The sequence below is a fragment of the Nothobranchius furzeri genome, chromosome 15 (assembly GCF_043380555.1).
Source record: "Nothobranchius furzeri strain GRZ-AD chromosome 15, NfurGRZ-RIMD1, whole genome shotgun sequence".
NCBI lineage: Eukaryota > Metazoa > Chordata > Actinopteri > Cyprinodontiformes > Nothobranchiidae > Nothobranchius > Nothobranchius furzeri.
In genome coordinates, this window is record NC_091755.1 from 26,596,977 (window position 1) to 26,611,177 (window position 14,201).

Sequence of the window (14,201 nt, forward strand, 5' to 3'; positions counted from 1 at the left end):
CCCCCCAGGTAACTCCAGGCCCGGTTTTATAGAACAGCACGGGAAGGGTTTAGTACAAATTAGGTCATGTTTTCCCTGCCAGTCTTCAGAATTAGTAGAAATTAAATATAATGTTCAATCAGAGATTAATCTTTTCACTGGTCCCCGAGCACTGTTGAAAAACTATGTCCACAATATTAAAGGAATAATTCAGCTCTTTGAACAATGAGTTATTAGTCCTGAATGGAAAGAAGAGCTAAAGGGTAATAACAATGAGGTCAAGACAGGCCGTCTTTACATATAAATAACTGTTAAGTCATTGTTACTATGTTGTGAATTTAGCACAGGCAATTTACAACTTCTATGGAATCTCCTGCTAAATATCTCCGCTAGTATGATGGTATGATGCAAAACACCACATCTGTTTTTTATGAAAATATTTATACACATTTAAAAAAAATAAAGTAAAATGTTCCTACCTAGGTGACGAGTGCCAAAAATATCAACACATACAAATATAGAGAAAAAAACAATGAACACAATTTCTACTCCAATATTGAATGACAAAGTAAAAAAAAAATATATGGTGATGGCTCTGTTGCTTTTGTCTGAAACTAAATGTAGATATGTATAAAAAAGGTGATTTGTAATTTTTTTCTGAATATCTGGCATCCATTTAGATAAAGTGCAATCACAGCATAAAAAGCCCAGTTTTTCAAAATGTCAGGAGTTGTGTGGATGGAGTTAAATGTAATGGTTTTATCCTTGAAACTTAAAATTGATGCAATATAAAAAAAAAACACCAACTTTTCTTCATATTTTATTCCATAGCCGTGAGACATACTTGTCTTGCCCTAACAAATGCATTCCAACCTGTTATTGCCGGAATGACTTGTGCACAATATTTTGATTTCACAAATGCAGACTCGATCCCCTTCTGTCAGAGGTTTATGCAGGTGTTGTCCTTTGCAACAATAATAAAGTAACAGCATAGCCTTCTGCTCTTCACGTAGCCTTGTTAGATTATTAATTCAGTGTGCCCAAAAGCAGAGCAGAAATGAATTCTCGCTTCCCTTTGCTTCACATCCACCAGCCAAACTCAAGCTTTCTTTTGTTTGGGATTTCCTTCTTCTTCATCTTTGTTAATACTAAGACTACTTGTAGTTTGTTCAGACAGTTAAAGCTCCAAGCTGCACGTTACAGATAATTAGCTGATAAACACACATCCTGCTTTATGTGTTGTATTTGTCCAAAGCGCTTTTGTATTTATTCATCTTTAACAAACAACATCTCACTCATCGAATACAATCTGTGATCAGAGTCTTGGTGCGGTTTGATCCATGAACCAGTTTTCCATGTCTGATTGAGTTTCAATGAGGCCTTGTGGGTCCCAAGCAGACACCCCCCACCCCCTTTATGGCTACACAATTTAAACACCCACCCATTACAGACATCCATCCGTCTCGGAAATGAACTCCTCGCTAACAGACAAGGTTTGATGTTACACCTGAGCTCTGTCAACAAGACTACTTTGATCTCTTTGGGCGTCTACACAATGTTTCAACTGTGCCTCCTCTGGGCTTGTGCCTGCTGCTTGGTTGTGCAGTGTGAAAGTGTGTGTGTGTGTGAAGGGGGGGGGGGGGGGGGCTTTATGGGGGGATCTAAATTAAATCCAGATAACAAAAAATGAAATGTGGATTTTTAAATGTCACATTTTTAATCCGGTTCATCTGGGAAATTAATTCTAAAGATTTGGATGTAATGTATTCTATTTAGACTTTAGTCTTTTCTATTTTTAACATCATCACTTAGATGTAATTTAAACATATAAGCATTAAGTATGTTTCAAATATATATAGTAGTATAAATATTTACATTCAAATATTGAAATGTAAATGTGATGATTTAAGACTAAACAAACCCTTTTATGGTAGGATTGTGTTCCTTATGGTCTCCCTGCACATTTAAAAATGATCATTAAACAATCAGAGTCACAATTTTATCATCTGACAAATTCAACAATGTTAGTTAATCTGTTTACCTTGTTTTCTGATCTTCAACAGTTTAGTTGTAACACTACACAATAAATACATAAACTCACATTGTATTTGGATTTGGTTGAAAACATTCATGCATGGATTTTATTTGAAAAATGTTGGATACAAGTTTTTCATGTTTAAATCACATGTCTAAATTTCATTTTAAATATTCAAAATTAACTTTACATTTTGAGATCATTTTTTAAATACTTAGATTTTACTGTTTATATTAATTCAGATCAGATTTTATATTTTTTCTTTCAACTTTTTATATTTAGAGTTGATTCTATTTTTCAACCTTGTATTTGGGAGTTATGTGTTTTTAAATAGAACTGTTAAAACGAATATAAGCAGATTTTCTAATGGACAATAACGGCTTTAGCAGTAGGACCCAGAGATCCTCTGTAGAGAAAAAAATGAAGTGGTACACCTTTATGATGTCTGAGGGAGGCCCAAGATGTGGGAAAAAATTTGGTCAGCACTGTAAGAAAAAACAAAAAACTGAGCTGGGAGCCTTGTCATTGGCTACGAAGAGTCAGACAGGAAAAGACGATGGCTCCTGAGGTCAGGACAATCTGTCCCGTATTTATTACATCTAAAACAACACCATGACTGATTGAGCCACTGTGCCTGGAGGGATAACCATCACCAGCTGGCTGTGTAAGACAATATGAAGGCTTCTGTGGCAGTTTGTAGAAACATCTACTCAGAGGACCGCTTCAAACAGGCCTACGGCTCAGAGGATGACACCAGAGGAAGTCTGCGGCTCCGGGACAAGCTGGCCGGCACCTGCAGGTGTTCAAAGCAAGCGTGCCTTCACCTGGCGAAGGAGAGGGTTCCTATTTTCAGCTGGCTGCCCAGATACAGACTAAAGAAATGGATTTTAGGAGATACTGTAGCGGGACTTACTGTTGGGATTCTTCATATTCCTCAAGGTTTGTGCACACTACAACCACCACCACAACAACAACAATAATAATAATAAAAATTTCTGAACTTTTTAAACAGTGACAATTTTAAGCACAATTCAGTGACCCTTCCTCCACACTGAAAACTTTGTGTAAAACAAAAAAGAAACATTTCATAGTTTTTTAAAATATAAAGAGTATCCTTTGTAAAATAATAGGAATCATTTATTTTTATCATTCCTGCTGCTGATCGTTAGACTGTAAACTACCTTCTGTTATAACTTAAAGCAGTGGTTCCCAGCCTTTTTTCATAAGGACCCCTTTCCTGTATCCAAGACAAGCCAGGGCCCCTCAACTCACCTGCATGCACACAGTTAAAAGTGAATAATTACAAACTTTTCACAGTTATAGTTCAGAGCAGGGGTGGATTTAGGATTGAAAAAGATCTGGGGCTTGAGCTCAAGTAGTCACTCTAACTCCGCCTATGAGTCTAAGAGGTCTGCCTCTTGCACAGAGCTAGATTTTACCATTGGGTGTGTTATTGTTATATTATAAATGTAATATAATCTTAAAAACCTCACAACCTGAGCACAGACAAAATTATGGAGACCTCCTGTATTCCTTCCTCTTTTCTACTGTGATTGTGTTTATGTCTAGAGTATTTTACTCTCATTTTAATTTTACTCCTTATCATAGAAGCAAACAATTTCAAAGGGTAATTAACTGGTTTCTGATCAGAAAGCCCCTGACTGCCAGTGTTTGAGCCCATTTTTACTGTTTTTTGAAGAGTCACAGAACATTGTGATCTATGGCCACGTAAACACCAAAACTACCAAAAGACAGACTCACTTCTTACATCAGGAAGACTTTGTGTTTCTAGCTATTTTTGTTCTTTCACATTCCATCGTCGAAGTGTGAGCTACAGAAGCTTTTCTGGTAGGCACCTTGCTTTTTTCACAGCAGTGTCCCAAACAGATCTCCTAATTCATGGATTTTCTGCTTCCTGATCATGTGACTTGTGACACACATGGGTGGAGATCAGATTTAGAGCCGGATGTTTACTTTCAAGGTGCAGGAGCTGGACCTGCTAGACCTAACTGCAGCCTTTGACACCGTTGACCATCACCTGCTACTGGAGAGGCTGAGACTGGGTAGGCCTATCAGGAACTGCTCTGGAGTGGTTCTCCTCTTATCTTCCTGAGCGTTCCTTTTCTGTGGCCATCTCCAAGTTTAGGTCCTCCACCCTTACCCATGGTGTCCCACAAGGTTCTGTGCTGGGGCCTCTGCTCTTCCTCCTCTATCTGCGTCCTCTTCAGCACATCCTGAGCTCCTTCAAAGGAATCTCCTACCATCTTTACGCAGATGACATCCAACTGTACATCTCCTTTAAGCCCCATGAGATGTCTAAGCTGCAGCTGTCACACACCTGCTTAGATTCTATCAAAACCTGGATGGCTGGGAGCTTTCTACAGCTGAACAAAGATTAGACTGAGATCCTCATCTGTGCCCCAGACAAGCTGGTTCCCAAAGTAAGAGACTCTCTTGGTCAGCTTGCTTCTGGCGCCAAACCTTCTGTCAGGAATCTTGGCGTGACCTTTGACCCAGCTCTCACCCTGGACTCTCGTGTCAGTTCTCTTGTTCGCTCTTCCTTCTTCCATCTCAGGAACATTGCTAAGCTGAGTCCCATTCTGTCCCACTCTGAACTTGAGATGGTTATTCACACCTTCATCTCCTCGCGCTTAGACTACTGTAACTCTCTTTTCACATGTCTGAGCAGAGCCTCCCTGAACCGTCTACAGGTGGTTCAGAATGCCTGTGCTCGGCTTCTGACCAAGTCCTCCAAACACACCCACACCACCCCGCTTCTCCTCCAGCTTCATTGGTTGCCAGTCAACTTCAGGGTTCATTTCAAGATCCTGGTTCTGGTCTATAGGGCCTTACATGGACAAGCACCGTCTTACATTGGTGATCTTCTTAGTCTCCACACCCCCAGCAGGTCCCTGATGTCCAGTGATCAAAGCCTACTGGTTGTGCAGCACCAGGCTAAAGACCAAAGGTGACAGATCATTTGCTGCTGTGGCCCCCAGACTCTGGAACTCTCTCCCCCTGAGCCTGAGACCAGTGGACTCAGTGGTCTCCTTAAAAAAGCAGCTGAAAACTCGCTTGTTCAAAGTGGCTTTTGTATGACCTCCTTCACCACTCTCTTTATTCTGCTCTCCCGCAGGATCCACTGATTTCCCTCTTCCCTAATCACTCTCTCTTTCTTAACATTTTTTTGATCACAATTGTCTATTTTTTGCTCATTTAAAATATATTTTAACCATTTTCCAAATTATTTTTTGATATTTTTACATTTTTGTTTTTGTGAAGCACCTCCTGAATTTTATCTTGAGAGGCGCTATAGAAATGATATTTTCTTCTTCTACCATTGATGACTTTTGTATTTAATGGCAGTGAATGAGTGAAAAGGTACGGTATGTAAGAAATTAGTGAAACTTTTCCATAGAGAAATTCCCAAAAGAGTCTAATGTTCCAGTCATCATGGAAGGAAGGTTGTACTGAAACATCTTTCATATCCAGCTGCTGTGGGGATTGTCAGTTTTTCTCCTTTCAAAGGAAGGAGGGACGAAACTACTGTTTACCATCAGTGAGAGTGGGGGTTTTGTGTCTCCTAAGAGTTAACACTGCAGAGCCCACAGTTGTAATTTGACGACGGCCGGCAAAAAGCTCCAGAGTTGTTGTATTTTACATGTATTTTACGTAATATTAAATTATTTATTATTTCAGGCATGGCCTTTGCTTTACTCACATCAGTGGCACCAATTTTTGGCCTTTACACCTCCTTCTTCCCAGTAGTCTTGTACATGATTTTCGGCACAGGCCGCCATGTCTCTACAGGTAAGACAGCCAAGCGTTAAATATAAAAATGTATCCAACATTATTTAATCTTCCAGAACACCATTTATGCTCTTAAGGTCATAAGTGTATTCTCTCAGGTACCTTTGCTGTGGTGAGTCTGATGACGGGTTCTGTAGTGGAGCAGCTGGTCCCCACTCCTCTGGAGATGAACTCGAGCTCGCCTGAAGCAGCTGATTTTGAGGCCCAGAGAATTGGAGTGGCCTCGGCGGTAGCACTTCTCTCAGGCGTCGTCATGGTGAGTCAGATGACAAAATAAAGTAAGTGTCTAAAAAGACTAGCTCCAATGTTCATGATGGTTGGTTGTGCTCCAGCTCTGCATGTTTGGTCTTCAGCTGGGCTTCCTCTCCACTTATCTGTCAGAGCCGATCGTTAAAGCTTTCACCAGTGCTGCTGCCTTCCATGTGGCCATCTCACAGCTGCAAAGCATGCTGGGTCTGCGGCTCCCTCGCAGCACTGGGACCTTCTCTCTCTTCAAGGTGATCCGAGTCTTATGTGATGATGATTTTTTCCAAAACTGCTCCCGTTTCAGCAGCGTATGCTCAGTTTACTCAGTGAGAGGTGTGCTCAGACTTTAGCTCTGGTGGTGGAGAACCTGGCTAACACCAACACGGCAGAGCTGTTGATCTCTATGGTCTGTCTGGCGGTTCTGGTCCCAGTCAAAGAGGTCAACACACGTTGTCGGCGCCGCCTACGTACACCGATCCCTGTGGAGATCCTCACGGTCAGTCAGCTGAATTTTTTAAGACAGAAAGATTCATGCTAATAAAAACTAGTCGTAATTTATGGTTGGACTTCTCAGGTGATAATTGCTACTGGTGTGACGTACGCCTCCTCACTCAACTCTTCTTACAATGTTGAGATAGTTGGCCACATCCCAGCTGGGTAATTAAAAAAAACTTTATGTACTAAATTAACAGTTGGACTATTAATGACTAATTTTCTCATCTCTAGGTTCCCGAAGCCACAGCTGCCTGCCTTCCACACATTGCCTGCCATAGCTGGAGACACGATTGCCATCACGTTTGTTGGATATGCTGTGTCTGTCTCACTAGCAATGATTTATGCTGATAAACATGGATATTCTATCCATCCTAACCAGGTAAAACCCATGAATATCTCTAACCTGATCATTAACAGACTTTGTGAACACATTCTATTCAATCTGCGACTGATTTCAGGAGCTGCTTGCCCATGGAATCTCCAACACGGTGTCCTCCTTCTTTACCTGCTTTCCGAGCTCAGCTACTCTGGCCACAACCAACATACTTGAGAGTGCTGGAGGACACACACAGGTAGCGTGCATCACAATTTGAAGAAGTCAACCTTGCCTCCACAATGATAGACATGATGTTTAATAAACACATCTCTAAACACAGATGCTGATTCCATATCAAACTCCTCTAGAATCCAAATCCAATATATTTATAAAGCACTAATAAAACATATTTATTAAAACTAAAACTTTCATCAATTTTCACGTCTAGATTAGAGACAATAGGCTTAGGAAACTGGGTGAATGGTCCCACGTCCAGAAAGTTACCACCTGCGTTTCGAGACCGAATTTGTAAAAACCCAGTTTTGGTTTCATTGATATTCAGAAACTTCACATACATCCAGGACTTCCGTTAGACACTCCAACAGTTTTGCTGGACAGTTTTCCTCATGGCTAAGATTTGGCTATCATCTGCATTGAGGTGAAAAGGCACTTGAAACCGTTGAAAAATAAATCCCAGAAGAAGAAGGCAAAGGGTGAATAAAAGAGGGCCCAAGAATGGACCCCTGAGGAACACCACTCTACAGGGGAGCTGTGGAGAACATCGAATCACCAGTTTTAACACAAAAACTCCTATCAGATGAATAGGATTGAAACTTATTTTGTGTGTTTGCTCATGTCCCTTTTGCAGCTCTCTGGCCTCTTCACCAGTCTGGTTGTCCTGATTGTCCTGCTGCTGATTGGACCCCTCTTTTACTTCTTACCAAAGGTTTACTAGTGTGTGTGTGTGTGTGTGTGTGTGTGTGTGTGTGTGTACAAGTGCAAAAAAATGAGAATACTTTTCACTCATATTTTCTTTTTTCTCTGTCCTTAGGCGGTCTTGGCATGCATAAATGTCACCAGCCTCAGGCAGATGTTCCTGCAATTCCAGGACTTACCTGAACTCTGGAGAATTAGCAAACTGGATTTTGTAAGGCTCTTTTATAGAGTTTAGAAGTAAAGTTGAAAAAAAAAACTGAAAAAAATAAATAAATACAAAATAAATAAATAAAACATGACATATTCAGTTATTTACCTCATCTAGCAAAATTTTTGTAAGCTAATTTGTCTGCTGTCATTTGATGCCTCCTCATTAAAATATATTTGCAATCCATCAGTTATAGTTTAATATAAAAACTGCATTTCTTTGCTGTAAATAATCTTCCAATTAAATTTTTTAACTGCATAGATTAAATCAAGTTTTTAATTTTAATTCTACTCTGATACAAACACCTTTCTGTTTGACTTTCTAAGTCCTAAGCTCATTTCTCTCTGCAGATGGTTTGGGTTGTTACCTGGCTCTCTGTGGTGGTGCTCAATGTGGACCTTGGGCTGGCTATCGGAGTTGTCTTCTCCATGATGACTGTGATCTGTCGCACACAAAGGTACATTATTTATTCCCTCTTGAACTAATTAAAGCAATCCAACAACAGAAAATGTCATGGCAGCAGGGGAAGTCATGTAATTACATCTACAAATGTTCATATAGACTAACATCCCAGTACTGTAGAACTTGTATAAGTGAATTGTAATGTATAGAAATGAAACTGATCAGCAGAACTTATGATTATTTCACAGGGCGGATTGTTCAGTGCTTGGACAAGCGAGCAACACAGAAATATACAGACCTGTAGAGAAACACAGCAAGGTGAGCAACGATATGACTGATATTTCAAATATGTACCATCTGAGGCCTGATTCAGGAAGACGTTTTGAGACCTTCTTGCTTTACCCTAAGTGTATTGAAGTGCCTGGAGTGAGGATCCTAACCTACAACGGACCCATTTACTATGGCAACCGAAGCTTCTTCAGGGATAAAATGAGCAAGCTGCTGGGCCTGACACCGGAGAAGATTCGCAGGCATGAAAAGGCCAGGAAAGCTGTAGAGAAACGGGAGAGAGAAGCCACTGTCAGCACCGTGGTACGATTGAACAGTCACCAGCTGATTTGTGGATTTTATGGGTCGCTGTGCTTTACAAGCTTTTTAATCTTGTTTTATCCAAACATATCCATTTAGGAGAGAGGCATTGCAAACACATTGTTTTCCTCAGAAACTGAAATCTTCAAATCAGGTCGATTATACTGGAAATAAATGTTTTTACACCTTTTCTCAAACTAAACCTAATCAAGATGACATTTTTCTTTACTTTCAGAAGCTTTAGAGAACGATGTGCAGGCAGTGCTGATTGACTGCAGCAGTGTGATTTTTGTTGACATTGCTGGAGCGAGACTCTTCACACAGGTAGGCCAGCTAAATATAATAATAAATAAATAAATAAAGAGGAGATTCCACCTAATCATTTTTGTCCTCTGCCATGTTTTTATGAAAGCTCTTTGCCTCTTGCAGATGTGCACGGATTGCCAGAAAATTGGCATTCACGTATATTTAGCCAACTGCAAGGGTAAGACCCTTTAATCCAGAATATGTGCTTGCTGCTGATTATTTTTGTTATACTACCTTTACAAACTTTTTTCCTGGGAATTTCTTTTTAGAAAATGTGTTAAAGATCCTGACATCAAGCGGCCTGATGAGCAGCATGAACCCTCAACATATTTTTGTGAGCATTCATGATGCCGTTACATATATTCAGCAACATAAGGTTAATATCTTATATTTTGGTTTCAGCAGTTTTCTTTTACATTATTTGCATCATTAACTAATAATACTGTTGTTTGACTCAGGAAAAGCCTTCAGAGAACACCACAACCATTTGGGTCTGAACCTTGATGAGTCATGCTTACCTGAAGCAGGTGTCTTGGACAAAAAAACTAAAAAAAAGATTTTATGGCAAAGATCATGTCGATCATCTGAATGGGAGCCGTGCAGCACTTGGTTGATGCTGTGAACCAGTGTTTTAAAGTAGCCAGCTGTAGCACATTTTATTCTACTAATGGTTAGCTGTTGTTTTTGTAGATTGCACCGAGTTACTGCACTACACACACATTTAGTCAAACCTGAGGAACAGAAATGTTTTATACAGTTTCAGCTTTACAATATTTATTTAGCTTGTGTTTCTTGGTTGGCTCCAACTATAAAGTGCACTGAACAGTTTACTTAGAACTTGTGGAAGCGGAGCTTAAATATGCTGCTGTTTACATTGGATGAATTTTCATAATGACTTTACTTATTTGTATTTAAACTTGACAAACACATTTTTTCCACAGAAACCGTGTCATCCAGAAACTTTTAAGTAAAATAAAGTTTTTTTCCCTGAAAAAAGCTGGATTTGTTTTAATTCTGCAGAGTAAATAGAATTCATATATCCAGCTATCTTTTGTTTTGGTGGAATTAATATTTAGAGTTTAGGGTGTTCCTGTGGAATGTGAAGCACGTACTTTCCCCAGATTTCGAAGAAGGAGAACAGAAGTCTTTGTGCAAATGGGGATGCTGCGGATTTGTTGCTAGACTGATGAAGGATGAAGAATACAGAATCTGATTCAACTGACAAAGACAAAAAAAAAAGACACAAACGTGGCAAGAGGATCCACATGAAAGGTTTTGGTTTGTTTAATGTAAAGAAATAAGCTTCAGTGCAAATATGTCAGCATAAAAAAGTCAAGTTAGGCATTAAACATCTTATTTTACTTCAGTGCTGCCCTCTGCTGTACGACGGCTGTGTGTTCCCTACTCATCTCCTTCCTCATACCCTGACCTGATAAAATTATATTTACGAAGAGTTCAAAACCATGATTTTAAAAGAAGACAATAAATAAATAAATAAACTCATTATGTCCTTGCTTATTTAATTTCTGGTGCATATTTCTGGCAGGACCCTAGACATTACATCCTTTGGGGTTTTCTCTTTAAAGCTCAAGGAGTGTTTCATTAATTGGCAGGAAGTAGTCCACTTCAACTAGAACATGGTAGACAATCTGGCCAAATGTTTGCTGAGCTGTAATCTACAGTCAGGCCAAAGCATGCAGAGAAATTAAAGAAGAAATGGTGTGTGTGTGTGTGTGTGTCTACAACGACAGTGCAAACTGTGCAACAGAGGTGAACTGTCTTACCCATTTATAAACAGATAAGCATGGCTATAGTAGATACTTGCGGTTCATAAATGTGCCTGTTTTACTTGTAAGGAAAAAAAAATCATACAATAATATAAACCAAACAATTATGTGAAGTACTGTGGAAAAATTATGTAAAATTGTTGTGGATTTTGATTATTTTTTACATTGCCATTAAAATATAATAAATACTCTAATAAAAAATTGATAAAAATGATTACTTATGATCAAGTTTCAAATGCAAAGACACAGCAGAATTAAAAACAGATGTAACATCAGTGTCTGCATGTTTAGTCTGATCTTTTATTTCCATCTTGTGGTGAAACGATGCAATAGCAACAATCTGTCTGCCATCAGTCAACTTTCGTGGAAGTTGAAAGGAGCTTTCACACTCACAGCAAATCCAACAAGTCTTTTTTAACCACTTAAGGCAACAGTCTGCTAAACACAAACATAAACAGGAGTCAACCAGAAAATCACACAATTGTTAAACCTAACGCAAACGGGTATGCTATACAGTACAGGCCAAATGTTTGGACACACCTTCTCATTCAATGGGTTTTCTTTATTTTCATGACCATTTACAAAGGGGCCAACATGTGCTAAACACCTCTGGGCATGGCAGTTGCTTCAATGCATTTAGGGGTGTGGTCCTGATCAAGACAATCTCCTGAACTCCAAAATGAATGTCAGAATGGGAAAGAAAGGTGATTTAAGCTATTTTGAGCATGGCATGGTTCTGAGTATTTCACTATCTGCTCAGTTACTGGGATTTTCACGTATAACCATTTATTTTTTATTTATTTATTTTCCGTGCCCTGTCTGGCTGTGAAGCAAACAGAATTGATGTCTGAATGCTCTCAAGTGGAGCATCAAAGCTTCTACTTTAATTTCACGCTTGATACTTAAAACTTTATTGTTATTGTTTTTTGAATGCTTTATAATTCCAACCAGACACTGAGACAGAGGTGAAAGATAGAGGAAGAGACAAAAGGAGATGGTGGGGTGTGGGGGTGGGGGCGGGGGGTGTTTCCAAAAAAATAAACAATCAATGATGAACAAGAGTCTGCTTCTAGACCTGCAGTAAGAGAAGAGAAAAACAACACAAAACAATACAAGAGCAAGCTATCACTGTGTCAACCTGATGAGGAAATATAAAATCAACATTGTTTTACTGAACAATCACGATAATAAATCACAGTGCATTAAGTGCCAACCACAGCCTTAAGACGTGTTGAATGTGCCTAGTCCATACTTATGAGAGCACCTGTGTGTGTACACGCGCTTGTATATGTAAGGTTTCTTTAAGGGAGCTCTTTAAGGGAGCATCCAATAGGGAGTGTGAGGGGCCACAGATCTGCCTCCAAAGATGCATAGAAGATGGAGGGAGCTCCAAGTCCCAGAGATCCAGGAGCTGCCCCAGAACGCATGGACCTCAGGGAGACCGTAATCAGAAAAGCCCCAGTCCCCTCTCGAGATGAGCAGAGGATTGCTCCGGGGGACCACAACCCGCAGTCGGCAGAGTCCTGGGAGATCTCAGCGGCAAGCCCACAGGCCCGCCCGCAGCCTCCCACCCCAAGCCGCATACCATTTCTAGGGTTTACAAAGAATGGTGTGAAAAGGGAAAAACATCCAGTATGCGGCAGTCCTGTAGGCGAAAATGCCTTGTTGATGCTATAGGTCAGAGGAGAATGGGCCGACTGATTCAAGCTGATAGAGGCGGATTTAGCAATTTGGGGGCCCAAGGTGAACACAGACATGAGGCCCTTTACACTAAATTTTCGACAATCTTACCTTTAAATGGATTTGCAAGACTCCCCCTCTTCTGACATGAGCTACTTTCCCGTTTTATTAGTCCTCCTCTTTTTTCCTATATTTCCCTCCCTTTGAGCGCTTTCAATATTTGCTCTGCTTTCTTTTTCCTGTCAGTGCTCCTGTGCTTTTGCCTTAGTTTTTATTTTCTATTTTCCATTTTGGTCTATGTTTTCCTCCTTTTAAACATTTTCCATTGTTTTTCCTTTCTGCTTCCTTTTGATGTTTACATCGAAAAACAACGTCACTTTCAGAAGTGAAGATAAAAGCTTTTATGAAGCATGCTGCTTCTTTATCTTATTGGAGCCACTAGGATAACTCCATTTCATGCTTAATGTTCTGACTACCGCTTCGAGTTTGTTACAAACTATCCCGCCTCTCTTCTTATTATTATTTGTGGTCTTAAGGCACTTGGCAAACAACAATTTGGTGCATTACCGCCACCAACTGGATTGGAGTGGAATGACTACCAATCACTTCCTTTGGAATTTTAATGATATATTGAATGGTTCAGGAATTATGGTAATGAGAAGTGTGCAAGTCCAATCCCTCTGCGGCGACAGAGAATATTGTGGCATTAACAGAGGTCAGCCTCTTTAGTGGTTATAACTCTTCTCATTTTTCTAATACCTCAAAGTAAATCCAAACATGATTGTTGAATTCTTAACTCACTTCGTGAAATGACTGCATTTATTTCTTTGTCCTACAAGACTATACCATTTTACTTGTTATATATTATTTTGATAATTTACATAACATGACAATAGACAATAAAAATCTTTCAGAAAACTGTAAAGCATCAGAAGTAAATAGTAAATTCACACAGTGTAAAAGATAACACAATGACGAAGAGTGTCCAAAAAATAAGAAAAGCTCGACTTAAGCTTCTTTAACAGGCACATGGCAGGACCTTTGACAAAATAGTTTAAATATCTTGTTGGAAACACAATAACTACTTCAAAAGTATAACCACACCAACCTGAGTAACAACAGTGCAAAAAAAGTTTTAATTTACCTGAGAAAATTAGCAGTTGTCAGTCTCATTAATAAAGTCCAGTTTTTTATTGACTGGTCATGCACTTGAACCTGTTCTTAAAATAGTAGATTTCATTATGAAGATTTTTATCCACTCCAATAGACGAGTATCTGAAATGGTCATAGGCCTTTTGGGATTCCGTTTTGCTCCAGGGTAGGATGATCTTTGATGCGTGATTTATGACAATGTCACTACAGGAGCCAATGTGAAGAGTGCCCAGACCATCAACGAAAAACTCTGCAACAACA

The 14,201-nt window shown here is 39.6% G+C and overlaps 2 protein-coding genes across 4 annotated transcripts in view; one reads left to right on the top strand and one right to left on the bottom strand.

Annotated features, from left to right (window-relative positions):
- Positions 1 to 2,439: 2,439 nt before the first annotated feature.
- On the top strand, positions 2,440 to 11,203 carry slc26a10 (solute carrier family 26 member 10). 3 transcript variants are annotated; one of them, XM_015967871.3, is made up of 18 exons: positions 2,440 to 2,953; positions 5,714 to 5,824; positions 5,923 to 6,080; positions 6,157 to 6,321; positions 6,414 to 6,566; positions 6,645 to 6,727; positions 6,797 to 6,944; positions 7,024 to 7,137; positions 7,750 to 7,827; positions 7,933 to 8,028; positions 8,376 to 8,482; positions 8,676 to 8,745; positions 8,836 to 9,018; positions 9,115 to 9,169; positions 9,251 to 9,339; positions 9,445 to 9,499; positions 9,591 to 9,697; positions 9,780 to 11,203. In XM_015967871.3, exons 1-18 carry the CDS (start codon positions 2,689 to 2,691, stop codon positions 9,816 to 9,818), a joined length of 2,076 nt encoding a protein of 691 aa, XP_015823357.3. In that variant the 5' UTR covers positions 2,440 to 2,688; the 3' UTR covers positions 9,819 to 11,203. The 3 variants fall into 3 exon arrangements, with proteins under 3 accessions (XP_015823357.3, XP_070400721.1, XP_015823359.3); XM_070544620.1 differs by having other exon boundaries at positions 9,591 to 9,655; XM_015967873.3 differs by having other exon boundaries at positions 6,178 to 6,321.
- Positions 11,204 to 11,386: 183 nt separating this feature from the next.
- Positions 11,387 to 14,201, bottom strand: part of b4galnt1a (beta-1,4-N-acetyl-galactosaminyl transferase 1a) — a 66,714-nt gene continuing 63,899 nt past the window's right edge. The window contains exon 11 of the mRNA XM_054745908.2: positions 11,387 to 14,190. Within this exon, the coding sequence (XP_054601883.1) occupies positions 13,979 to 14,190 (212 nt within the window). The 3' untranslated portion in view covers positions 11,387 to 13,978. The remainder of the gene's footprint in view (positions 14,191 to 14,201) is intronic.